The sequence below is a fragment of the Saccopteryx bilineata genome, chromosome 4 (genome assembly GCF_036850765.1).
Source record: "Saccopteryx bilineata isolate mSacBil1 chromosome 4, mSacBil1_pri_phased_curated, whole genome shotgun sequence".
In the NCBI taxonomy this organism is placed as follows: domain Eukaryota; kingdom Metazoa; phylum Chordata; class Mammalia; order Chiroptera; family Emballonuridae; genus Saccopteryx; species Saccopteryx bilineata.
Window position 1 is genome coordinate 159,295,406 of NC_089493.1, and position 27,923 is coordinate 159,323,328.

At 40.4% G+C, this 27,923-nt stretch overlaps 1 protein-coding gene and 1 non-coding gene across 5 annotated transcripts in view; one reads left to right on the forward strand and one right to left on the reverse strand.

Annotated features, from left to right (window-relative positions):
* The window catches only part of CDKL3 (cyclin dependent kinase like 3), a 58,469-nt gene that overhangs the window by 20,661 nt on the left and 9,885 nt on the right, over positions 1-27,923 (reverse strand). For all 4 annotated transcript variants that reach the window (XM_066272478.1, XM_066272477.1, XM_066272480.1 and 1 more), the window contains 4 exons: positions 25,026-25,220; positions 12,224-12,402; positions 4,335-4,447; positions 2,123-2,262 (listed from right to left, as the gene is read on the reverse strand). In XM_066272478.1, coding sequence (XP_066128575.1) covers positions 2,123-2,262; positions 4,335-4,447; positions 12,224-12,402; positions 25,026-25,220 — 627 coding nt within the window. The remainder of the gene's footprint in view (positions 1-2,122; positions 2,263-4,334; positions 4,448-12,223; positions 12,403-25,025; positions 25,221-27,923) is intronic.
* Positions 17,585-17,688, forward strand: LOC136336958 (U6 spliceosomal RNA). The gene has a single exon (XR_010731691.1). It is a non-coding gene; the product is annotated as a U6 spliceosomal RNA (small nuclear RNA).

Sequence of the window (27,923 nt, forward strand, 5' to 3'; positions counted from 1 at the left end):
AAGCATAAATTTTTTTTTACGTAAACCAGTAAGTCATTTACAATCAAATATTATATCCTGTATTTAATTGTATGTGCTATACTTTTATACAACTGTAGTTAAGTAGGTTTGTTTATAGCAGCATCACCACAAACATGAAGGTAATGAGTTGTGCTATAATCTGACCTTACAATGACTACAACATCTCTAGGAAATAAGAATTTTTCAGCTCCATTACAATCTTTTTTTTTTTTTTTTAATTTATTTATTCATTTTTAGAGAAGACAGAGAGAGAGACAGAGAGAGAGAGAAGGGGGGGAGGAGCTGGAAGCATCAACTCCCATATGTGCCTTGACCAGGCAAGCCCAGGGTTTCGAACCGGCGACCTCAGCATTTCCAGGTCGACGTTTTACCCACTGCGCCACCACAGGTCTCCATTACAATCTTAAGGAATCGCTGTATATGTGATCTGAGGTTTACCAAAATGTTAGGTAGCACATGACTGTATATATTTCCCATTGTACCACAATTCCCATGGCTATAAAGTGTTAGAGCTAAAGGTTTACACGTATTAGGTCTGTACCCAGAGGCAACACTTAAAAAGCATAAATTCCTATGCGTATATTTGGTTGGGAAAAGTCTGTAAGTATATAAACCAAAATGTTAATAGTAATTTCTTTCTGGATTATGGGAGTTAAGAAAATCTTAACTTCTCTTTTTTGTTTATCATGTATTTTCTACTTTTTCTCATATTCTTTGTATAATTAAAACTATGAAATAAAAAAAGAAAATTAAACTGAACTAAAAATGTAATAAACAAATCTGATCCTTAATAAACTCTAGTATCCTCCAGGTACCAATAAAATAATTTTTTCCTTCAAGAATAGTTTTTAGATATTACATATCATGTTTAAGTTTATGTAAATAACAGCAACAACAATTAACATGAGCAACATTTGTCGAGAGCTTATTCAAGGCCCTGGGCTCAGAACATTGCCAGCATTGCCTCATTTAATTCTCCAACTGAGGCACAGAGATTGAGGGACTTGCTCAAGGTTGCAGAGCTAATTAGTGACAGCGCTAGGCTTTAAATGTAGTCTATGTGATTCCAGAATTCTTATAAACACTACACTATACCTGCTTTGAAGTTGAGGTAACTAGTTTTTTTAAGGACTATACATTAGAAATAAGATACCTTAGTTGTTGCTGGGAAAGGAAATTGGCTGGATCAAGAAAAAAATAGGGCCTGACCAGGCAGTGGCGCAGTGGATAGAGCGTTGGGCTGGGATGCAGAGGACCCAGGTTCGAGACCCCAAGGTCGCCAACTTGAGCGCGGGCTTATCAGGTTTGAGCAAGGCTCACCAGTTTGAGCCCAAAGTCTCTGGCTCGAGCAAGCCCAAGGTCACTCCATCTGCTATAGTCCCCTCCCCCCAGTCAAGGCACATATGAGAAATCAATCAATGAACAACTAAGGAACCGCAACGAAGAACTGGTGTTTCTCATCTCTCTCCCTTCCTGTCTGTCTGTCCCTATCTGTCCCTCTCTCTGACTCTCTGTCTCTGCCACAAAAAAAAGAAAATAAATAGGAACAGTTAGTTTTCACAGTAAAGTCTCTTACCTTTTGAATTTTATACTGCGTTGATATATTTATTGCCTAGTTTAAAATAAAATTTAAATTTTAAAATAATTTAAAAGTGCTATAAAATGTGTTTTTTCCCCTCCAATTCTAGGTGTATTTTGGCACTGCTGTGTCTTCATACAATATTGCAACTGCGGTTGCCAGTGGCTTATAGATACCTTAGGACACTACACAGGGAACAGAGCCCTAACTTGGGTAGACAGGTTATTAAAAGGTGGTGCCAAACAGGTTAAGTCCCTAGAATTTTTCCAGTTTATTCCTAATTATCATTAAAATTGGGGTAAACTAAAAATAATACACAGGATTATACTAGGGAGCTATCATTTCTAATAGCCTATGAATTTTACTTTCTCAGAGTTAAATGCAAAGACAGGAATATAGTAATTTTTAAGATACCATTACATTATGAATCTTTTCAGAATTTCATTGAAGTAATATCCTAAAACTGTATTATAATTTTTTTAAAAAAATTCCCAGAAATAATCCCTTAATCTCTTTACATACATGAACTATATCTGCCAAGAGTCCATTTAGCTTTGGGTATTTTTTCCTTGAACTTTTGGTGTGTTGAACTTCAGGAAGGACCACCCCAGCAAAAACAGGACTCTTGGAAAAGATATTCTGGAAATGAGGTGTCAAATTGCCTGAAAAGAGGAAAAAATATAAGAAACAAAGAAATTAGTGTATAATCAAATTGCTATGTAGTCTGTACTGTTACTAAAAAGAGAGAATGATGATTACATTTAAAAAATTTTTAGACCCTGGCCAGTTGCTCAGCGGATAAAGCGTTAGCCTAGTGTGTAGACATCCCAGGTTCCATCCCCGGTCAGGGCATACTTGAGAAGTGACCATCTGCTTCTCTTCCTCTCCCTTTCCCTCTTTTCTCTCTCTCCTCTCACAACCAGTGGCTCAATTGGTTCAAGCAACAGCCCCCGAGACTCAGGATAGTTGGGTTGGTGCAAGTGTCAGCCTCAGACATTGAGGATAGCTCAGTTGAATCAAGCATTGGCCCCAGATGGGGGTTGCCAGGTGGATTCTGGTTGGGGCTCATGCAGGAGTCTGTCTCTCTATATCCTTACCTCTTACTTTTAAAAAAAATTGTTTTTTAAGTCGAACAAGGAATATCTGAATATATCATAAAAAATTGAAGTTTCCCCAGTAATTTGTTGATAGCACATAGGCAGTAAAGAATGCAAAACAACCAGGTTCATTTCTTTTCCCAAAATATAATATATAATGTATAATGCTATCAGGAAAAACAAATACAAACTTTTACATATTTCCACACGGGTATCTAAATGGCTTAACTAGCAAGTGTTCATCAATAGAGCCTTACTCAAAACAGCTAACATATTAAAATTGCTTAGAAATAGAAATATTACAAAGAAAAAAAAGGCTAATGAGTAGTAGTAGAACAGAAAGAACAATAAATAGGAGTGGAGAGAGTCAAGTTCTAGTACCAATTTTGCTGTATAACTAGTTCTGTGACCTGGGGTAAATCTCCCTTTCTGTATCTTGGTTTCCTCATCTATAAAATGACAAAATTGATCCCATCATCTCTAAGGTTCCCTCTAACATTAATCTCAACCAAAACTTTAAAGATGACACAAAAAAGCGTGATGCTTTAAGGCTCAGAACTGTATTTTTAATCAATATTTATCCAGATTTCAGAGTTTTTGTTTTTGTTTTCATTTTTCCAAAGCTGGAAACAGGGAGGCAGTCAGACAGACTCTCGCATGCGCCCGACCGGGATCCACCCGGCATGCCCACCAGGGGGCGATGCTTTGCTCCTCTGGGGCATCGCTTTGTTGTGTCCAGAGCCATTCTAGCGCCTGAGGCAGAGGCCACAGAGCCATCCCCAGCGCCCAGGCCATCTTTGCTCCAATGGAGCCTTGGCTGCGGGAGGGGAAGAGAGAGATAGAGAGGAAGGAGAGGGGGAGAGGTGGAGAAGCAAATGGGTGCCTCTCCTGTGTGCCCTGGCCGGGAATCGAACCCGGGACTCCTGCATGCCAGGCCAACACTCTACCGCTGAGCCAACCGGCCAGGGCCGATTTCAGGGTTTTTATAGTTGTTCACAGTACTTTCCTTCTGATCCTGTAATTACATGTTTATGTATAGTTCCCCACCACAAAAAGGGCTCATCCAGGTTCTCATTCATAAATATATATATAAACAAATCATTGAAACTCCATGAGTAAGGCTATCCACCAAAATGCTTATGTAGTCAAAGCAGATAATCAAATAATGCAGCTTCCATCAAATATATTTTTAAATAACTTAGCTAGCTATTTGGTTATCTACTATACTAAAAAAGAGTTTTCTCAACACATAATTGACTTTCTATCTCTAAGTGCTTTTAAAAAAGTATCTAAATCAAATCTATCATTTAAAAGTCTCCTTTGAGATATGCAAATATTCATAGAAACCTAAATTTTAAAGGAACTTTCAGATAAATTGAAGATTTCTATTGTACTATTTTTCTTATTATTGACCATCAACATACGGCTTAGCTATTTGCATCTTGGGAAATAAAATATTTATTTGTAAACACAGACAAGAATTTTCTACTTTCTTAATTAGCTCAAGATATCCATCTACTGGCATCTATCAGTATGCTTCCCTGTTCTTCATCATGAGAAAACTAAATTTGAAAATCAAGCAAAAATGATCTGGAAATACTTATTTTAGGCACTTAATATATTTCAGTAATACTTACCTACTTTTAAAACAATTTTATGAAGTAAATCCAGATCAGAGCTGCTGGGAAGAAAGGGATTTCCAGTGGCCATCTCAATGACCACACAGCCCAGTGCCCAGATGTCCACAGGTCTGAAACAGAGAGCAATAAGTCACTTCTTCATGGAGAAATATATAAAATATCTTTAAAAAAAACTTTAAAAATAAAGTTAAAGACAAAGAAAAAAGAATGGTTAGGTGGTATCATTTACAAATTTTCACTGTAGTATCATAAGCCTACTTTAGGATATATATTAGTCTCACATTTTACTAATATCCTTAAATAGATTATATTTAAATTGCATGAGAATTCATGTAGCAGTCCAGATAAAAAGTAACCATAATTCTAAAATTATTTTAGATACTTATAGAAGAACATAATGATAACTGGTTTATGAATTAGAATTAATGAATACTAAAATGATCCTGTACTAAAAAAGCAAAAATTAAAAATGTCAAACATTTACGTCTATTTGTTTATTTATCTTTTTCTTTCTTTTTCTTGTGACAGAGACAGAGAGAGAGGGACAGATAGGGACAGACAGACAGGAAGGGAGAGAGATGAGAAGCATCAGTTCTTCACTGTGACACCTTAGTTGTTCATTGATTTCTTTCTCATATGTGCCTTGACGGGAGGAGGGCGAGCTACAGCAGAGTGAGTGACCCCTCCTTGCTCAGGGTAGCGACCTTGGACTCAAGCCAGCGACCCTGCAATCTAACTGGTGAGCCCTTGCTCAAGCTGGCAACCTTGGGGTTTCAAACCTGGGTCTTCTGCATCCCAGTCTGACACTCTATCCACTGTACCACTGCCTGGCTCAGACTAATTTATTTATCTTAACATATTATAAGTCATCCATAATTCAAACTCTTTTCAATATAACAGTTTTTTAAAAGATAGTTTATATTACTGGGGCTTTTAAGTAGATGTCAAAAGATACCCAACATCACATTCATAAAAAATATATAAATAAACACTATAATGAAATCTATTTTTACTGATACAACTGATTTAAAAATTGTAAGATTTGATAACTGCTGGTGAGGCTATGGAAAATTAAAACTCCCATGTACTGTTCTGGGAGTATAAACTTATATAAGTTCTTGGAGGAAAAACTAGAAAAAGTTACCAAAATAAAAACAAATACTTTTGACTGAATACTTTATTCCTAGAAATTTATTCAAAAATCTACTTGCACATGTGCACAAAGACAAATTATATAAAAATTTCACAGCAACATTGTTAGAAAAATATTGGAAACCAAATCATCCACCAATATGGAAATGGCTTATAAATTTTTGTACACCACACAATGAAATATTATTCAGTTGTCAGAAAGGATAACATAGGTCTATCTATGTGTGCTAATATAAAGTGATCTCTAAGCTAAATTGTCAACTGAAGAAAAAAATTCATTAAAGAGATCAAAGAAGATATAAATAAATGGAGAGATATTTCATGTTTATAAATAGGAAGACTCAGTATTGTCAAGATGTCAGTTCTTCTCAACTTGATCTACAGATTCAATGCAATCCTGATCAAATTCCAATGTGCATATCAATAAACTGATTCTGAAATTTATATGGAAAGGCAATAGACTAAGAACAGCCAACACAATGTTGAAGAATAACAAAGTCAGAAGAAGACAGAAGATACTACTTGATTTCAAGACTTACTCTAAGCAGGGGTTGGGAACCTATGGCTCACGAGCCAGATGTGGCTCTTTTGATGGCTGCATCTGGCTCGCAGACAAATCTTTAATAAAAAAATAATAATGTTAAAAATATAAAACATTCTCATGTATTACAATCCATTCATTTCCTACCACTCATGTACATGGTTGTGAATGGCTGGAGCCAATCACAACTGTCCTCCGGGACAATACCAAATTTTTATTGGATAATGCATAATGTACATAGGTTGTTGTATGGCTCTCACGAAATTACATTTTAAAATATGTGGCGTTCCTGGCTCTCTCAGCCAAAAAGTTTCCCGACCCCTGCTCTAAAGATACAGAAATCAAGCCAGTGTAGCACTGGTAAAAAAGAATAGACAAATACAGATTAAGAGAATAGAATAGAGTGCAGAAAAAACTCACACAAATATACTCAACTAATATTTGACAAAGGAGCAAACACAATTCAGTAGAGAAAGGAAAGCTTTTTCAACAAGTGATACTGGAACACCAGAACATCCATATGCAAAAAGAAAAAAGAAAAGAACTTAGATCTAGACCTTAAACCTTTCACAAAAATTAACTCAAAATGGATCATAGACCTAACTGTAATATACAGAACTATAAAACATCTAGACAATAATACAAGAAAAAATCTAGATTGCCTTGATTTTAGCAATGAGTTTTTAGTTACCATACCAAAAGCATAAGCCACAAAAGAAAAAAAAAATTGGTAAATAATTAAAATTAAAAACTTCTGCTCTATAAAAAACCCTGTTACAGAGTTTGAGAAATTTATAAAACATGTACATAATAAATGACTTGTGTCACATATATCTATATATCTATATCTATATCTATATATCTATATCTATATATCTATATATCTATATATATAGATAGTACTCCTAAAACTAAACAATAAGAAAACAATCAAATTAAAAATTGGGCAAAATATTTGAACAGGCACAACACCAAGAACATATACAGCCTGACCAGGTGGTGACACAGTGGACAGAGCATTGACCGGGACACTGCAGGCTCACGTACAAAATCCTGAGGTCACTGCCTTGAGTGTGGGCTCATCTGGCTTGAGTATGGGATCACTGACCTGATCCTATGGTCACTCGCTTGAATCCAAAGGTCACTGGCTTGAAACCCAAAGTTGCTGGCTTGAGCAAGTGGTCACTGGCTTGGCTGGAGCCCCCAGTCAAGGCACATATGAGAAAGTAATCAATGTACAATTAAAAGTGCACAACTATGAGTTGATGCTTCTTATCTCTCTCATATTCATGCAAAAAAAAAAGCAACTCTCATTCACTGCTGATAGAAATGCATAATGATACAGCCACTTTGCAAGACAGTTTGACAGCTTCTAACAAAGCTAGACATAGTCTTATCACATAATCCAGTCATCATTGCACTCCTTGGTATTTACCAAATGAGTTGAAAAACAACCCGTACATGAATGTTCATAGAAGCTTTATTCAAAATTGCCAAAAATTGAAAGCAAGCAAGATGTCCTTTATTAGGTAAACGAATAAATAAAATGTCATACATACATATAATGGAACATTATTTAATAATAAAAAGAAACCATAAGTCATTTTTAAAAATGGAGAAACCTTAAATATACATAGCTGGACCTGGTCAGTTGGCTCAATGGATAGAGCATTGGCCTGGCACGTGGATGTCTAAGGTTCAATCCCCAGTCAGGGCACACATGAGAAGCAACCATCTGCTTTTCTTCCCCTCCCTCTCACCCTTCTCTCTCTCTTCTCCTTTTACACTCAGTGCCCCGTTGATTCAACCATCAGCCCCAGACAGGGGTTACAGGGTGGATCCTGATTGGAGCACATGTGGGAGTCTATCTCCTCTCCTCTCACATTTAAAAAAAAAAAGGCATTTATTCATTTTTGTTTGTTTTTGAGAGAGGCAGGGAGAAAGAGAGACAGGGACATGGAGCTGCTCCTGTATTGTGCTTGACTGGGGAAGGGACTGGCAACCTCCATGATCCGAGATGATGCTCTAACCAACTGAGCTATCCAGCCAGGGCTTAATTTTTACTGACTTTTAGAGAGAGAGAGAGAAAGAGAAAGAAAAAGGGAAGCATTTGTTGTTCTACTCAGTTGTGCTTTTTTTTTTTTTTTTTGGTTGCTTCCCATGTGTGCCCTGACTGGGGATTAAACACACAACCTTGTTTCCAGAGGACACTCTTAACTGACTGAGCTAACCAGCCAGGGCCATTATTCTTTAAAATCATTACCTAGCAATAGTGGGGCACATGACTCCTGCATGTGCCCCAATCAGAATCCACCTGGCAACCCCTGTCTAGGCCGATGCTCAAATCAACTGAGTCATCCTCAGCACCCTAGCCAGCACTGGAACCAATCAAGCCACTGGAGGGGGGAAAGGAGAGAAGAGGGAAGGGAGGGGAAGAGAAGCAGATGGTTGCTTCACATGTGTGCTCTGGCTGGGGATCAAAGCTGGGACATCCGCACACCAGGCTGACGCTCTATCCACTGAGCCAACTGGTCAGGGCCAGAATAAATGCCTTAATTGTAGTGCATACAAATTTTCAAGTCCACATTACAACACAGACTGGAAGATATAATAAAAACATATTAGCTTGCTTATTTCACAAATTTTAAGAACGTAATGGAAATTTGTAAGTTTTAGTAAGAAACAGTAAAATTAAGTTTTAGCCTTCAAAACTTTAAGTAAATTATTTAAAAAAAATTTTTTTTAACTAGACTACAGGACCACCATCAATTATTATTATTATTATTATTATTATTATTATTTATTCATTTTAGAGAGGAGGGGGGGAGACAGAGAGAGAAGGGAGGAGGAGCTGGAAGCCTCAACTCCCATATGTGCCTTGACCAGGCAAGCCCAGGGTTTCGAACCGGTGACCTCAGCATTTCCAGGTCAACGCTTTATCCACTGCACCACCACAGGTCCGAAGTAAATTATTTTAAGCATTTTCCCTACGGTATGAAATTCCTATTCTTCATCTCCATCTCCAACAGAGGCACCAAAAAATATTCCTATAATTTCCTGGGGAAATTAGTTCGCTTTTCCCCAGCTTGATCTGAACTTTCACAGTTTGATTTAGTAAGTAAGGTAAGGCATTATTTGCAAAAATGTAATGCATTTTATAGGCAGGCCTTTCAAAGAGCAATGGAAGACAGAATGCATGGAGTTGATTGCCATTGCAGCACTAATCTTAAAAAGCTCCTCCATTATCTGAAATATGAGCAAGTCCTTGTATGCAGGGGTAAGATGAGCTTAAAAACAAGCATGGGGGGAGGAACTTTGATCATGATACAGTGAAGAGATCTGCTGACCAGTAAAACTGGTGAAAATTATTTTTTTTAAAACCCACAATAATTAAAGCCTCTGGAAATAATCCTAAAATTAAATAGAAAATGAAGAAATATCTACTCAAGAAAATCTATAATAATTTGTAAAGAAAGATGAGTCTCTAATATTTGAGTCAAAGCCACTCTCTCCCTCCTTCATTCTAGCTCAGTGAGGCAAAGATTCAATCCTACACAGTTCCAGCCAAGAACATAGGGTTTCCTTTCCCCCTAGCTTCCAGTCAAAGGGCTTTGTTCCCAGAAGCAGCAGAACTCCAGTATTTCTCATACTGTCTCCAGCTACCTCTTGCTGAGGCTAAAAGTCCAGGGTGAGTGTGTTCAAGGGTCTAACTGGCACCTACTCATAGAATGATGGCTCTTGCTTGGATGTGGCACACTGAGAATACTGGGGCCCCAAATGCCCTTGCCCCACCCCAGAAAGCACTAGTTCCACACCAGGAAAGGTAAGGTCAGAGGACTCTAGGCTGCTGCCTCCCCACCTCACTGAGCACTTTGGCTCCTAGAGCAGAATGGCACTTAGAGAGAAGACTGCCATTAACCCCACCCAAGCTCCAGAACCCTGGCTTAGAGTTTTTGTCTGGAAGAAGCAGGTTATAAAACAAACAGCTCCTAATCTCTTCCAAAGGAATTTACTTCATTTGCAACAATGTGAAGTTCAAATTTAAGGGTGCTCTTAAGAAAAGTGGAGGATGTGATAAAAGGCAATTGGGAAGAGATTCGTGAATTTAATGAAGAGACGGTCTAGACCAGTGTTTTTCAACCACCTGTCTGCAGACCAGCAGCAGGCTACCAGAAATTTTGTGCTGATTTGCGAAGAGTTGGCCACCCTGATGGCCAACTTATTTGCCTGTACCATGGATGAAAATACTATTGAAATTGTCTTAGATATCTTTGGAATTTGTAGGCTCATTCAAACAACCTTTTGCACTGTGCAGAGCATTTACAAATCATGAGCAATAGACAAAAAGCATTTGGAAAAACTTATGCAGTATTCAATGCATCATATATGTGGAGTTTGAAAATCAAGCACCAGATTGTACTGTATTGCATTGTTATGTGTGGCAAGACAAAACTTTATTTGTTGTGTGTTTCCATTTCCAGCTGACCAGGTTATGTGCAGGCTTTAACTCTCACCCCCTCTCTCTGTAGTTCATTTTTTTCATGCTTGCACAAACAGGGTTTGGACAAACTGATATAATGTTCAATGCATCATACATGTGGTGTTTGGAAACCAAGTACCAGCTTGCACCATAATGCACTGTGGTACACAGTATAATAAAACTTTATGTGCTGTATGTTTCTGTTTCCAGTCCCTTCCTCTCTCAGTAGTACATTATTTTCATGCTTGTGCAATTATTCATGTATGTACTCGCCTATTCAGAACACATCCATATTCTTTTCAAACAAATTATTGTGTGTTTTAGTGTCATTTTGCTATAAAAATTTTTTTTAATTTTTATTTTTCTGAAGTTGGAAACGGGGAGGCAGTCAGACAGACTGCCGCATGTGCCCTACCGGGATCCACCCGGCATGCCCACCAGGGGACAGTGCTCTGCCCATCTGGGGAGGTTGCTCTGTTGCAACCAGAGCTACTTGGCTGCCAGAGGGGAAGAGAGAGACAGAGAGGAAGGAGAGGGGGAGGGGTGGAGAAGCAGATGGGCACTTCTCCTGTGTGCCCTGGCCAGGAATCGAACCTGGGACTCCTGCACGCCAGGCCGCTGCTCTACCACTGAGCCAACTGGCCAGGGCTTTGCTATAAATTTTAAACCCTATGAGATAGAAAGAAAAAAACAACAAAACATTTTAACCTTCTTCAAAAGCAAAACCAAAAGTCAAAAGAAAAGTAGTGATAACCAAGTATTAGTGCTTCAAGTTTAAAAGAAACAGTGAAAGGCCCTGGCCAGTGGTTCAGTGGATAAAGTTTAAAAGAAACAGTGAAAGGCCCTGGCTGGTGGCTCAGTAGATAAAGCATTAGCCCAGTGTAGGGATGTCCCAGGTTCGATCCCTGGTCAGGGCACACAGGAGAAGTGACCATCTGCTTCTCCTCACCTCCCCTCCCCCTCCTTTCCCTCTTCCCCTTTCACAGCCAGCTGCTCATTTGGTTCAAGTGTGGCCACAGGCACTAAAGATAGCTTTGTTGGAATGCATCAGCCTCAGGTGCTAAAAATAGCTTGGCACTCAAGCGTCAACCCTAGATGGGGTTGCCAGGTGGATCCTGGTCCTCCTCCTCCTCCAAGAAAGAAAGGAAAGGAAAGGAGAAGGAAGGAAGGAAGAAGGGAGGGAGGGAGGGAAGGAAGGAAGGGAGGGAGGGAGGGAGGGAGGGAGGGAGGGAGGGAGGGAGGGAGGAAGGAAGGAAAAGAAAGAGTAAAAAAGAAATGTATTGATAATTTTGAAGGTACAACAGAGCCAAAATCTTTGTTGGCAGTATGATAAGGACACTGGCATACTGAGGTAAAAGATTTTAAAATCTTTGCAGAATTAAAAAAAAAAATCTTTGCAGAACTTAGAGGCTAATGATAAGCAGAGGAGACTACGAAGGATGGAACACTCAAACAAGCATGGATAAAGCCTGAGGGTTGTCTGCATAGGCCTCCTGGGGTAGGGGCCACTCAGTCCCAGCTGGTAAGCATGAGAACATTAATAACCAGAAGGGAAGGTGCCTATAGAATCTCTCTGTCCTAAGCAGAGGTGCCTCTTTCTTAACCCCAACTCACATGCAGAAGGCAAAGGGTGTCAGTAGTAGTGACAGACTTTCCGAGGGGAAAAAAAGAGAGGGATAGGCAAGGCCAGGCAAGATCCCAAAATATACATACTTTCCATAAGAGGTATCTTTTAGTACTAATTCTGGAGCTCTATACCAGCGTGTGGCCACATAGTCCGTATAGATGTCCCCAGGAACTGCTAGTGTTCGTGCAAATCCGAAATCACAGAGTTTAGTAATTCCTGACTGGGATACTAAAATATTCTCAGGTTTTATATCCCGATGAATGATCTAAAAAACAAACAGAAGATGCAATACATTAAAATGAGTTTTCATTACCTAGAGAATTTCTCAAAAATTATATCGAAAATCTAGCTAAGGCAATAAAGCTATTTTCTTACCACTTGCAAAGGATTAACCACACAAAACAAAGCTTAATTTACGTATTTTCCATTTTACCCCATTCATCATCTTAAAATTAAGGAAGCCCAGAAAACAAGTATAATACTAAAAAGGTAAATCACATTCCTAAAAGGAAAAGTAATCAAAAGAACTTAATGAAAAATGTTTAACTTTCCTTTAAGCACATATCACATCTCAGGTACTGCCCTTTCTCTCATTTCCTTCACAGCTAAACCTCTTGAAGACATCATCATTGTTACTGATTCTTCACTTTATGACCACAGATTCACTGCTCAAGATAATGTAATCTGCCTTCTGCTGCAGTCAGTGTTCCATTAAACTGCCCAAGCTATTGTCATCAATAATTTAACTGTTGCTACTATATCCAATAGATGCCCCTCAATACATATCTTACTTGATATCTTAGAGTAAAAATGTTGCCAAGCACTCCTCTGTTCCTGATTTCTGGAACCTAAAATTCTCCTAGGCTCCTTCTATCTCTGAGGCAGTTCTCTCTCTATCTGTCCCTTAAATGCGAGGTTCTAGTCTTGGGCTTTCTCTTCTCATACATCATGCTTCCTAAGCAATCTCATTTACTTTTTTTCCCCATCACTTTCTTCACTTGGTTATGGGAACATCATACTTTCTTGTGCTTCTTCTCACCTATTGGCTACTTTGTCTCAATATCATCTACTTTTACAACTTTAGTAACTCTCCATATATTGACGACTTCCAAATTTCTAAACTTAATTTCTGTTTCTAGGTATTTCTCCTGGTTTCCACTGGGAGTGGAATTCCATAAGAAATCCCACTCAGCAAATTCAAAACTGAATGCATCATGTCCCCCAAACCTATTTGTTCTCCATAGTCCTTTAGCTCAATAAATAGAATCAACATTGACCATGTCTCAAGCCAGAAACCAAGGTATTTTTCTCCCTCAGCTCCCATATACTCTTTTTTTGTCGTTTTTTGGGGGTTTTTTTTCTCTCCCATATACTCTTAACTTATCTACTTCTCTCTCTCTCGTTCAAGTCCTCTCAACTCTCTCACTGAAAATTATTACTACTAACTGGTCTCCCTCCACTCACTCTGATCCCCCCCAATACACTGTCCCCACGAAAGCACAGTACTATTTTAAAATCATGGGTGATCTTGTCACTTCTCCATTTAACATCCTTCAAAAATTCCCCACCCCAAAGGACAAATTTGAAACTCCTTAAAATGGCTTGTAAAGGCTTGTAGGATTTGAACCCTGCTCACCTTCTCAACCTCTTTCCCTAGAGAACATTAGTTTCCCAATTTTCCAGGGTTTGTCTCATCTGTGCATTTATTGGTAATATCCCAACTGCCTGGCCAACTATTTCCTCAGGTCTCAGCTCAGATGCTTGTATTAAATGTTCCTTCTATTTCTTCTCACATCATTCTGCCCTTCTCCATCCCAGTATTTGTCATATTAATTGTCTATTTACATCTTTGTAATTCCCACTGACTTTAAGCACCATGAGGGCAAGATGTATGTGTGTCTTATTTCAGCTATATCCCAGTGCCCAGTACAGTGCCTAAAACAAAGAAGGCATGTTAAAACTACCAGGTAAGCCTGACCTGTGGTGGCGCAGTGGATTAAGCATTGACCTAGAATGCTGAGATTGCTGGTTCAACAACCCAGCTTGCCCTGTCAAGGCACATATAAGAAGCAACTGCTATGGGTTGAGGCTTCCTGTTCCTATCTCCTTCTCTCTCTCTCTTTCACCTCTCTAAAATCAATAAATAAATTAAAAAAAACAAAAACAAAAAACTTTATCAGGTGAGGTCTGGCCTGTGGTGGCACAGTGGATAAAGTGTCAATCTGGAATGCTGAGGTTGCTGGTTCAAAAACCCAAGCTTGCCCAGTCAAGGCACATACAGGAAGCAATTACTACAAGTTGATGCTTCCCACTCCTCCCTTCTCTCTTTCTCTCTCTCTCCTCTCTATAAAAATCAATAAATAAAATCTTGAAAAAAAGAAACTTTATCAGATGAATGAAGTATGTTATCATGACTGGAAAATATGTGAAAATATCTCAGTGACCAAAATCTGGGATCTTTCCTTGTTTATATAGTTTACTGCTCTGTCTTTGGGATTAGCTTTTGTTCTGCTTCAGTTTCCCTCCACAAATGGCCAAAAAATTGACTTAGGTTAATGAGTCATATTAAAGATGACATCTATACAACTACATTGATCTATTTTTACTTGCATAACTTTTATTGAGTGATTAGTATATACCAGTCACTATACCAAAATCTGAGGATATAATGTGAACAAAAACAGACATGAAGAAGCACATTAAGATACCACTTCACACATTCTGCCCTGCACACATCCATCACCCTCCTTGTCCGTGCTCTAAACATAGACACAAAGATCCATCCAGTTGATACCCTAATATTCTCACTCTTTTCAACAATTAACACCATGACTACCTGCAGAATCTTATTATCCTTGAGAACTAAGCACTGTCTGCATCCTAACTTTTAAAATTCTATATTCTGACAATATCCTCATGGTCTTCCACTATCACATTGAGGCCTCCCTAAACAGAGTATTTCTATTTGCTTAGGTCTTTCACCTCTCTCATCAATGTTTAACCGTGTTCAGAGTATAGGTCTTGTACATCTTTTGTCAGATTTTCCCTGTTTCATTTTTTATGCTGCTGTAATGGTATTTTTAATTCCAATATCTGATAGCTTGTTGCTAATTCATAGAAATACAATTAATTTTGATATATTGATTTGTCTCCTACAATCTTGATAAACTTACAAATTAGTTTGGTAAACTTTGTTATAGATTCCATAGATTTTTTTTGATTTTTTTTTTTGTATTTTTCTGAAGCTGGAAACAGGGAGAGACAGTCAGACAGACTCCCGCATGCGCCCGACCGGGATCCACCCGGCACGCCCACCAGGGGCGACGCCCTGCCCACCAGGGGGCGATACTCTGCCCCTCCGGGGCGTCGCTCTGCCGCGACCAGAGCCACTCTAGCACCTGGGGCAGAGGCCAAGGAGCCATCCCCAGCGCCTGGGCCAACTTTGCTCCAATGGAGCCTTGGCTGCCGGAGGGGAAGAGAGAGACAGAGAGGAAGGAGGGGGGTAGGGTGGAGAAGCAAATAGGCACTTCTCCTATGTGCCCTGGCCGGGAATCGAACCCAGGTCCTCTGCACGCCAGGCCGACACTCTACCACTGAGCCAACCGGCCAGGGCCTCCATAGACTTTTTACATTGTTATGTCATCTGTGAATAAAGACAGTTTAACCTCTCATAAAAAAAAGATACCATTTCACACTGATTAGAATAACTATAATCAAAAAGACAATAAAAATACTGGAAAGATGGCCCTGGCCGGTTGGCTCAGTGGTAGAGCATTGGCCTGGCATGCGGGAGTCCCGGGTTCGATTCCTGGCCAGGGCACACAGGAGAAGCGCCCATCTGCTTCTCCACCACTCTCCCTCTCCTTCCTCTCTGTCCCTCTCTTCCCCTCCCGCAGCTGAGGCTCCATTGGAGCAAAGATGGCCCGGGCGCTGAGGATGGCTCTGTGGCCTCTGCCTCAGGCGCTAGGATGGCTCTGGATGCAACAGAGCAACGCCCCAGAGGGGCAGAGCATCGCCCCCTGGTGGGCATGCTGGATGGATCCTGGTCGGGTGCATGCGGGAGTCTGCCTGCCTCCCCGTTTCCAGCTTTGGAAAAATGAAAAAAAAAAAAAATACTGGAAAGGATGTGGAAAAACTACAATATGTTGGTGGGGATGTAAAATGGTACACAGCCACTTTGGAAAAGTTTGGCAGTTTCTTTATAAAAATTAAAACAAATTATATGACCCAGTGTTATTAACTTGCCTTATTTCTATTCCCCTCTCCTCAGCTTCTGGTAGCTTTATTAAACAACCTGCAAAATAAACTGGGTCGTATCTCCTCCAAAGCCCCATTCCCAGGTAACTGTTATTATTTGACTTGTCTGGCAGGTCTCTGAAAAATTCCACTAGAAGTCTAGTCTTTATTTTACCTACCCCAGAGCTTGCCCGGTACAAACAGTCTTTCTCTGGGGACCTTTGTTAGGAATAATTAGCAGCTACTATATAACACTATATCCACCTGAGGGAGCTATAACAGGACAAACAATAAGCTGACCAAAATACTTAGAAAGGCTGGAAATGCAATGTCCATAAAGGATTTGAAAAGCTCTAACATATTACAAAGAATCAAGAAGGCCACATGGGCCCTGGCCGGTTGGCTCAGCGGTAGAGCGTCGGCCTGGTGTGCGGGGGACCTGGGTTCGATTCCCGGCCAGGGCACATAGGAGAAGCGCCCATTTGCTTCTCCACTCCCCCCTCCTTCCTCTCTGTCTCTCTCTTCCCCTCCCGCAGCCAAGGCTCCATTGGAGCAAAGATGGCCCGGGCTCTGGGGATGGCTCCTTGGCCTCTGCCCCAGGCGCTAGAGTGGCTCTGGTCGCGGCAGAGCCACGCCTCGGAGGGGCAGAGCGTCGCCCCTGGTGGGCGTGCCGGGTGGATCCCGGTCGGGCGCATGCGGGAGTCTGTCTGACTGTCTCTCCCCATTTCCAGCTTCAGAAAAATACAAAAAAAAAAAAAAAAAAGAAAGAAAGAAAAGAAGGCCACATGCAGAGCTGTGCACATGCTTAGGAAAGACCTGAGATGATCCTAAGCTCTCACTTCTGGCTCTGCATAGCAGAAAGGTTAAGGCTAAGGCAGAGTTGTAAACTGTCTGAACATTGAAGGCACTTCGCAGAACAGAGAGAGAGCCCCTCAGTAAATAAGGCTGAGAGATTTATTGGTTTCAGGTATTTAAGGAAATCTGTGTCCAATCATTTCTTAGCCACTAAGCTAACTGAGCAGAGATTTCAGTGATCACACATGATAAAGAATACAGACCTTACAGAATTAGTTTAGGAAAGTAATTAAACAAACAGCAACGAACCCTGAGAGATAGGAAACATTTTCAGAGTGGCCACATTAAAGGTATTCAAAGAAATAAGTATGGCCCATACACCGGAAAGAAAAGCAGTCAATAAGAAACTTTTTCCTGTGCTCGATTCGGCAGCACATATACTAAAATTGGAACGGTACAGAGATTAGCATGGCCCCTGCACAAGGATGACATGCAAATTCGTGAAGCGTTCCATATTAAAAAAAAAGAAAGAAAGAAAGAAAGAAAGAAAGAAAGAAAGAAAGAAAGAAACTTTTCCTGAGGAAGCCCAGACATTGAACTTACAAGACAAAAACTATAATCAGCTATTTTAAATATGTTCGAAGCTAAAGGAAACCATGTGTAAAGAATTTTTAAAAAGTATGAAGACAATGTTTCACAGAATTAAGGATACCAATAAAGAAAGAGAAATCACATATTAATAAAACTAAATAGCCCTGGCCGGTTCGCTCAGCGGTAGAGCGTCGGCCTAGCGTGCGGAGGACCCGGGTTCGATTCCTGGCCAGGGCACACAGGAGAAGCGCCCATTTGCTTCTCCACCCCTCCGCCGCGCTTTCCTCTCTGTCTCTCTCTTCCCCTCCCGCAGCCAAGGCTCCATTGGAGCAAAGATGGCCCGGGCGCTGGGGATGGCTCTGTGGCCTCTGCCTCAGGCGCTAGAGTGGCTCTGGTCGCAACATGGCGACGCCCAGGATGGGCAGAGCATCGCCCCCTGGTGGGCAGAGCGTCACCCCATGGTGGGCGTGCCGGGTGGATCCTGGTCGGGCGCATGCGGGAGTCTGTCTGACTGTCTCTCCCTGTTTCCAGCTTCAGAAAAATGAAAAAATAAATAAATAAATAAAACTAAATAAAACACTATCAAAAAAATAAAAAGACAACCCACCGAATGGGAGAAAATATTTGCAAGTCATGTATCTTATAAGCAGCCAGAATCCAAAATATATGAAATACAACTAAACAATAAAAGACAAATAATCCAATTTAAAAATGAGCAAAGGACTTGAATAGACATTTCTTCAAAGAAGATATACAAATATGAATTTGCCTGTTCTGGAGATTTCATTTAAATGGCTTTTATACCATGTAGTCTTTTGCATCTTACTCTTTTCATTTAACATGTTTTCAAGGTTCATCCATGTTGTAGCATGTGTCAGTACTTCATTCCTTCTTGTGGCTGAGTAACTTCCATTGTAGGATTTATCTTATTCATCAGACATTTCAGTTGTCTCCACTATCTGGCTATTCTGAAAATGCTGCTATGAACATTCATTCCTGTGCAAGTTCTTATGTGAACATATGTTTTTTAATTCTCTTGGGTAAATACTTAGGAGTAGAATTCTTGGGTCATATAGTAATTCTATATTTAACTTCTTGAGGAACTGCCAAACTGTTCTCCATAGCAGCTACATCTTTTTACATTATCAGCAGCAGCATATGAGGTTTCCAATTTCTCTACTTCCATGCCAATATTTGTTGTATTTTCTAAGTTATGTTCAGCCTTGTGCATATGAACAGTATTTCATTGTGATTTTGACTTGCATTTCCATGTAACTAATGATATTGAGCATTATTTCATGTGCTATCAACAATCTGTATGTTTTCTTTGTAGAAACTTCTATTCAAGTTGTCCTTTGCCCATTTTTAAATTGGGTTATTTGTCTTTTTATGGTTGAATTGTATTCTATATACTCTAAATACTAGATGCTCCTCAGATATACAGGGGTGAGCAAAAGTAGTTTACAGTTGTTTGTAATAAATAGTATAGTAATTAATAAATAATAATATAAGAACTTGTCTACTTTGCTTTTTATTACTTTTGGTGTCATAGCTAAAGAACTACTGTCTAATACATGGTCATACAGATTTTCTTCTCTAAGAGTTTTATAGGTTTCTTCTCTAAGAGTTTTATAGGTTTAGCTCTTACATTTAGATTTTGATCCATTTTGAGTTAATTTTATATATAGTGTTAACTATAGTATCATTGTTTGGATTCAAACAATAAATTTGATTCTCCTTTTTACTTTGTAGTGGAATGCTCCAAAACTATATAAAACTCTGCCTAACAATCTGATTTATATACCTCTGCTCTATATAGCCCTATGAACTTGAATTTAAACACCCGTCTAAGAAGGAAGTTCAAATTTCCATATCCTCTAACACCCTCAGGGAGCCTGGTTCTAATTCATTCAGAGTTTCACTTTAATAAACTTTCCAGTTGAATGGGTTTTTATTGTTGTTGTTTTTTACAGAGACAGAGAGAGAGAGTCAGAGAGAGGGATAGATAGGAACAGACAGGAACGGAGAGAGATGTCAATAATTAGTTTTTCCTTGCGACACCTTAGTTGTTCATTGATTGCTTTCTCATATGTGCCTTGACCGTGGGCCTTCAACAGATGGAGTAACCCCTTGCTCAAGCCCCAGCGAACTTGGGTCCAAGCTGGTGAGCTTTTGCTCAAACCAGATGAGCCTGCGCTCAAGCTGGCGACCTCGGCGTCTCAAACCTGGGTCCTCCGCATCCCATTCCGACGCTCTATCCACTGTGCCACTGCCTGGTCAGGCTGCAATTGCATGTTACACAATTAAATTATAATGTCTATATGACAGAATAAGCCAAAAGCTTCCAGAGAGAGGATGAATAAAGACGTATGAAGTAGACTGCAAGAGTGGAAATTTCCATATACCCTGAAAATCAAATGGAAAGTGCAGTCCTTGAATGGATACTGATTTTAGTAAATCAGCTCTAAAAAAAACATTTTGGTGAACAATTGGGTAAATTTTAACATAAATTCAGTATTAGATGATGTTAGGGAATTATTGTTAATTGTGCAGATGTAATAATGACTTTGAAGTTATACAGGAAAATATACTTTTTAAAAGAGATATATGGTGATGTATTTAGAAATAAAATGTCAGGTTGGCTATAATTTAAAATACTTCAGAAAAAAAGTAGAGGAAGCACTATAGTAAAATATTAACAATACATTAAATATATTAAGTAATATTAAAATGTTAACATTATTCAAATAATAAATCCTTGTTTGGATGACTATCAGTTTAAAATCCAAAAGCAGAGTTAAGAAAATATGGAAAAGTAGCCTAAATTTAGGGAAGCAGAGCTTTGTGAAGTAGAGGAGGGTTGGAGCCAGGTAAGACTGACAGTCCTTAGTTATTAATCAGAATTACAATTGGCCCTGGCCAGTTGGCTCAGTGGTAGAGCATCGGCCTGGCGTGCAGGGGACCCGGGTTCGATTCCCGGCCAGGGCACATAGGAGAGGCGCCCATTTGTTTCTCCACACCCCCTCCTTCCTCTCTGTCTCTCTCTTCCCCTTCCGCAGCCAAGGCTCCATTGGAGCAAGGATGGCCAGGGCACTGGGGATGGCTCCTTGGCCTCTGCCCCAGGCGCTAGAGTGGCTCTGGTAGAGGCAGAGCGACGCCCCCGGAGGGGCAGAGCATCCCCCCTGGTGGGCAGAGCATCGCCCCCTGGTAGGTGTGCCGGGTGGATCCCGGTCGGGCGCATGCGGGAGTCTGTCTCTCCCCGTTTCCAGCTTCAGAAAAATACAAAAAAAAAAAAAAAAAAAAAAAAAAAAAAGAATTACAATTCATAAAGTTTACTGAAAACTGGATAAAATTTAATAAGCTCCATAAGGTTCGGAACCAAGTCTCTCACTCAAGGCCGCATCCTCAGCACCTTGTACAATCAATGTTTGTTAGCGGAAAATGCTCAATAAATATCTGTTGAAATAATAAAGAAGAGAATAAATAACCATTTCTCCCCCATAAGTGGCCAGTTACTTTCATTTACACTTGACTGCTTCAAAATAGTTTTAAAGAGGCTCATATTTAAATGTTAAATTTAACTAGATAAAAACTTTAAATTATAAAAACAACCAAAATGAAAAAAAATAAACTAGACTTCTGTAGTCACTACAACGGAACATTAAATTTCTACCGGTGCTGACAAGAAACCAATATAAAAAAGAAAATACGTTTTAATTATTAAATAAAAGAAGGTAACAAATATTCCATAGATAAAAAGCTTTTGCTGGTATTGAACTGTATCCAACTTCATGAATTCTTATTAAGAGGAAATGTGGTACAATGGTAGAAAATAGCTTAGACATTTCAGTTATACAAAACCCAATCATCTTAAATTTGGAAATATTAAGAAAATAAAGTTTTCCTTTCTTGATTTTTGTTAACATGAAGATAATGTCAAATCATCAAGGCCAGAATTCAAATATACATATAATAAATATAATAGTATTTATTCTAATGAGCCACTGCCTTAATTCTCAAAGGTAACTAACTTGACAACATTCTGTGAAGTGAGAGACAGGGGAAACTTTATTCTCGGTCCTAGATGAGAACAGGAAAATAAGAGAATAGGGTGCTTCTGTCCAGGCCTCTTTGCTGCCCTGTACACCCTGCCCTATACACCCTCACAGACCATCTTCCATTCTCGGTGCTCAGGACTACCTTTTCCTTTTCTCTGTCCCTTTGAGAGTAATCTGTCCTTAACTCTTCAACCATACTTTCCAAAAGGAAGATCCCCAAATTTATATATCCAATTCTGACAACTTCCTGGGCCATGTTAAACAATTGGTTGTACACTATTTTTATTTAAAAATTCTCATCATCCCTTAAAATATGTCAATATATTTAAAAGCAATTCCCCTTTCTAAAACCAATTACTGTCAATGGTACCATAATTCTACTGCTCTTATATTTAAAATCTTGGAATCATCTTTGATTTCTCCCTCTGTCTGCATCCCTCTCATACCTAAATCATTCCCAAATCTTGTCATTTCATTCTCTCCCACTGTCATCCTTCCTCTCCTTCCCATCACCCTATGCTGGTCTGAGCCTTCTCACTTCATATCTGGCCTGTCACAAAGCCTCTTGCCTGACCTCCCTGTCTCTCTCCATACTGATCCTCTACTCTTGCCAAAATAATGTTTTGTTTCTATCCTATCACAGCAATGCTGAAAACCTTGGTTTCCCAGTATTCTCAGGAGAAAGTCCAAACACCTCAGATTAATTTCAAGGCTCTGAAAATCCTTTCCCCAGGGCAACTGTGCAATCTTATCTCCCTCTGCTTGGTCTCTGTAAGCACACTCATCACCATTCTCCCAAGTCCCCTGGCCAGGTTTGCCTCTACCCTCAGTAGTACCTCATCTGAATGTATCTCCCCTTTTAGTGAAATCTTAGTTACCGTTCAAAATTGTGCTCTTATTTAAAGACTTACTTTCAGTCTAGCCCATACTGTTGTCTCCCTTTATTGAAGAAACATTTTAAAGTCTACTATACATAAGGCACTATTGGAATTACAGATAACATGACTACTTCTGACCCTCCACTAGCACTATTTATTGAGCACTCAAAATGAGCCTGATACAGTGCTAAACACTTTATACCTACTACCTACTACTTAGATCTTTACAAAAAATCTGTGAGGTACTATATTATCATTTCACAGATAAAGAAAAAGAAGTTGAGAGAGGTTAGATAACTTTCCTGGGGCCACAGAGTAATGGGGCTGCCACTTTTCATTGTGCAAGATGTAACTGCACAAGTTGTGTGGTTATCCACTGACAAGCTGGTGGGGGGAAAACCTAAGATAGTCTGATTCCAAAGATTGCTCTTAACTTTTGCATCATACTGCCTCCTCATGAAACTAGCTAGCAAGGAAATTGCCATCTGAATTCTAGTTATCACAACCCTATTTTTCAAAGCAGCAAAATGTGATATACTATTAGCAAGACAGAAAATTAGAAATTAGGATGTCTGAAAAAGCCTGAGATATATAGATGTTATGCTTATATCACTTACTAATAAAACTATTTTGAGGCTTTTACTGTTATTTCCTGAATACATATCTAACATTCCAGAAAGTAGAGGTCATTATGGGAATGCAATATCTTCATAAAAACCTGCTGAGCTAGTGGCCATGGCCAGTTAGCTGAGCGGTCTAGTGTCGGCCTGGCATGTGGAAGTCCCGGGTTCGATTCTTGGCCAGGGCACACAGGAGAAGCGCCCATCTGCTTCTCCACTCCTACCCCTCTCCTTCCTCTCTCTCTCTCTCTCTTCCCCTCCCGCAGCCAAGGCTCCATTGGAGCAAAGTTGGCCCGGGCACTGAGGATGGCTCATGGCCTCCACCTCAGGTGCTAGAATGGCTCCTATTGAAGTGGAGCAATGGACCAGATGGGCCTAGCATCGCCCCTGGTGGGCATGCCAGGTGGATCCGGTTGGGCGCATGCAGAAATCTGTCTGCCTCTCCACCCTTCTCATTTTGGAAAAATACAAAAAAATATATACAAAAAATAAAAAACAAAAACAAAACCTGCTGAGTTAAATACATTCTAGACCAGTGGTCAGCAAACCTCTGCTCAGGAGCCACATGCAGCTCTTTGGCCCCTTGAGTATGGCTCTTCCACAAAATACCACGTGAGGGCGCGCAGGTATGGGGGTGGTCGGTGGGTGGGGCAACGAGAGACCTGCACAGGCAGGCGGCTGGATAGGCAGTGCCGGGGGAGGCACCCGATTCATACACTAGTTGAGTGAGCCAGCCAGTCAGTCAGTCTCATTCAGTGGTTAGTGCTAGTTGCCTCCACAAATTGCGCGGATGACAAAAGTATCTATTAGTCAATGCTAAAGGCAACACTAAAAATCAGAAGAGTTGATTTTTCCTTTCCTGATTTTTCATAAGTTAAACAAGTCTCTTTATCTCAGTTGCTCTATTTCTCTTTTCTTCCCCTAAAGGATCCACATTCACTGGCCATTCCCCTGGCCTAGTTTCCTGTTGCTACCTTCAAACCTCCTTCCTTTGAGCTGGCCTAGCTTTCAATACTTTTTTTTTTTTCTTTTCATTTTTCTGAAGCTGGAAACAGGGAGAGAGTCAGACAGACTCCCGCATGCGCCCGACCGGGATCCACCCGGCACGCCCACCAGGGGCGACGCTCTGCCCACCAGGGGGCGGTGCTCTGCCCATCCTGGGCGTCGCCATGTTGCGACCAGAGCCACTCTAGCGCCTGGGGCAGAGACCACAGAGCCATCCCCAGCGCCCGGGCCATCTTTGCTCCAATGGAGCCTTGGCTGCGGGAGGGGAAGAGAGAGACAGAGAGGGAAAGCGCGGCGGAGGGGTGGAGAAGCAAATGGGCGCTTCTCCTGTGTGCCCTGGCCGGGAATCGAACCCAGGTCCCCTGCACGCTAGGCCGACGCTCTACCGCTGAGCCAACTGGCCAGGGCAATACTTTTTTTAATGTACTTTCTCTAATATAAGATGCCCCAGTTGATTCTTGATTCCTCTATACCAAATTTTTAATACCTCCTTTAGCATCCCATACTTGGTCTGCCCTATAATTATATTGTGTGCTCAATGTTTTTTGTTTCTACAACTAAATTGTAAGGTAATGATCCCATTTCCAGGATGTCGATATAGTACAGAAAAATAATTTTAACGATCTTCATAAAAACAGAACAATGTTTAAAGGGCACTTATCTTTCACATACATCCTGTAGTTGGGCTTATTCTGTAGCACTTACATTATTATTGTGAAGATATTCAATTGCTCGAATGATCTGGAAGAGGTATTTTCTAAGTCGTTTACTCGCTAATCCATGACAATAATGTTGTAACTCATCTAACACTGTGTGATCAATAAATTCAAACACCAAATGAATTTTCTTTTTCTGTCTAAAAACTTCAATCAGATTGACCAGGTTTTCATGATGCAATTGCTATTGACAAAAGAAACAGATTTTTAATAAATTATTTCATGCACAATAATCTGTACATATAAAAGCTATACCTGTTAAATTTAATTTCCTAAACAGAAGTTTTAAAAATATTGAGATGACGTCAGAGTAATGGCGGGGTAGGAAGCGATACCGATAAATCTCCCCCAAAACTCAACAAGATCTTCAACCAGAAACAGAAAAACCTATACTTGGAGCTTCCAGATGCTTCGCAATACACCCAAAGGTATGATTGAGTGAAAAATTGGCTAAATATATAACCAAACCCCGAAGGAAATAGGGAGTAAGAAATGCTCCGCCTTCCTCACTAACCTAAACAGGGCGGCTTTCTCTGGTAACTGTGAATATAGAAACTGAGGCAGGCAAAGGGGGTGAATAGATCCAGGCCGCCGCGGCACAAACGGCCGAACCAGGCTGTGGCACGGAGATCCAAGCTGAGGAAAATCTGATCCTGTGGCAACCCGGGCAATACAAGCTAACACTCGCGCCAAACCCAAACAAAGAAAGACAAGCGGAGCGGCCATTTTACCCAGTCTCCTGGTCAGTGCGCAGTTAGTGGGCGAGAATTTCTTCCTAGGCCCCGAGAGTGGGTGCCCGTGTTGCCCCATGGAGAGGCAGGGTCAGAGGCCTTTCTGTGGGCCAAGGGCAGAGTCTCTGGGCAGCCCCAGCGCCCTGGGAAAGCCACTCACGGGAGGGAGTGAGAACTAATTCCAACGGTGGAGATTTTCCGTGCTGGAGGGTGTTTCACTCAGAGGGAAACGCGGCCGGCCTCATATCCTGGTTTGCGCGCGCAGATAAGGAGTGAGCGATTCCTCCGAGTGCCTCGGCAGTGCGCGCCCGTGTTATCGCACAGAGGGGCAGAGTCAGGGGCCTTTGTGTGGGCCAAAGCGGAATCTCGAGCCGCCCCAGCGCCTTGCAAAAGCCACGCACGGGGACGGAGCGAGACTCAATTCCAATGCTGCAACTTTTCCCTGCGGTTGGGGGTTTCACTCAGAGCGTGAGACTGCTGGCCGGATATCCTGGTCGCAGACAGTGAGTGAGAGTTTCCTCCAAGCGCCCCGGAAGTGGGTGCCCGCTTGTGTTACCGGACAGAGTAGCAGAGCCAGAGGTCTTTGAGTGGGCGGAAAGCCTGCCTGATTATGCTAGCAGCTCTGACTGACTGAGCCTTACCCAGAGCCCTGTGCTGAGTGGAAATAGAGTGGGGAGTTGCCAGCTCTTTGAGCCTCTTACTATCCAGGCAGAGGCAGCAGCAACCCCATAGCTGGATTATCAGGCTACTAATTGAGGAAGGAAAGACTAGGAGAAAGGCTCCAGGAACACAGACTCTCTCACTGTCGGAGCCTATAAATGCTAATGAGCTTCGACTGCCAATGAGACTAAAGCACAATACATGACATTGCCATAGAGACTTATCAACTGCAAACCTCTACCTGAGCGTGCCAAAGGGGCAGAACCTGGGGTACAGAGTCACCGACCAGGAAGAGGGAGAGAAAAGAAAAAGCAAGAAGATAACCTCTCAAAATCAAGAATAATCTGCAGACTTTATAACCTATCCCATTTTATTATATTTGTTAGTTTGTTTCTCTTATCTTCATTCTTGATATATTTTTTTCCTCCTCCAATTTGGCCGATTAACTCTCTACCAGTCTTACTCTCTCCTCTCCTTGAACTACACTACCCATAAGTGTTACATCTCCCATTATTTTTCTCTTCTCTTCCTTTCTCTCTATGAGGGTTGCACTCCAAAACCCTTAACTCTCTCTCTTTCTCTCCTTTCTTTTTTCTTCTTTTAGTGGTTCCCTCTTTTTTTCTCTCTCTCTCTTTCTTTTCTCCCTATATATTAGTTTCTTCCTTTCTCCTTTACATCTCCTCTCATTCAAACCTCAATAACAAAAAAATTATCTTATCTGGGACTCAAACCTATGTTTGTGGCATTTTGGGGGGTTTTTACTTCACCTTTTTAACTCACTAGCAGTGCTCCCATCCCTGGCCCTCCATATTATCTAGTTTTTGTTCCACTAAATACAATAGTAATTTTTTAATTTGTCCCCCCATTTTTCCATTTTCCTCTTATTCCTCTCATCATAACTCTTAGACAACCAACACCTAAAAGCAAATCATTTTATTCTTGACCCAAATTTTTTCCTTATTTGCTTTTTGTGGGTCCATACGCTCTTTTTTTTTCTTTTTTTCTTTTTTTTTTTTTGCGCCTTTATTACTTTTCCCCAATTCAGGTCCTCCATCACAGGCATTGTTTGTTATAATTCACAGTCCACCACAAGATTTTCTCAAGAAAGAGGGGAGAGGAGAGGAGAGGAAAAAAGGAGGGGGGGAATAATTTCCTTTTTTAAAAAATTTTTATTTTATTTTATTTTTCTTTATTTCATTATTAATTTTTTTAAAAAAAAACAACTCTTTTCGATTTTTTATTTTTTTATTTTTATTTTTTTAAACTTTTTATTCTTTATTAAATCTCATTAATACTATCAACAAAACCACCCTCAGATGCCATTAAGGAAGAGAAAATCGAATATCATGGATACAAAAGAAAGAGAGGTAACACAGCTAGATGAGGAAAAATCTATGGAGAAAAAATTTAATATATTGGAAACCTTGGAGCTAAATGACAGAGAATTCAAGATAGAAATCCTAAAAATCCTCCAAGATATACAAGAAAACACAGAA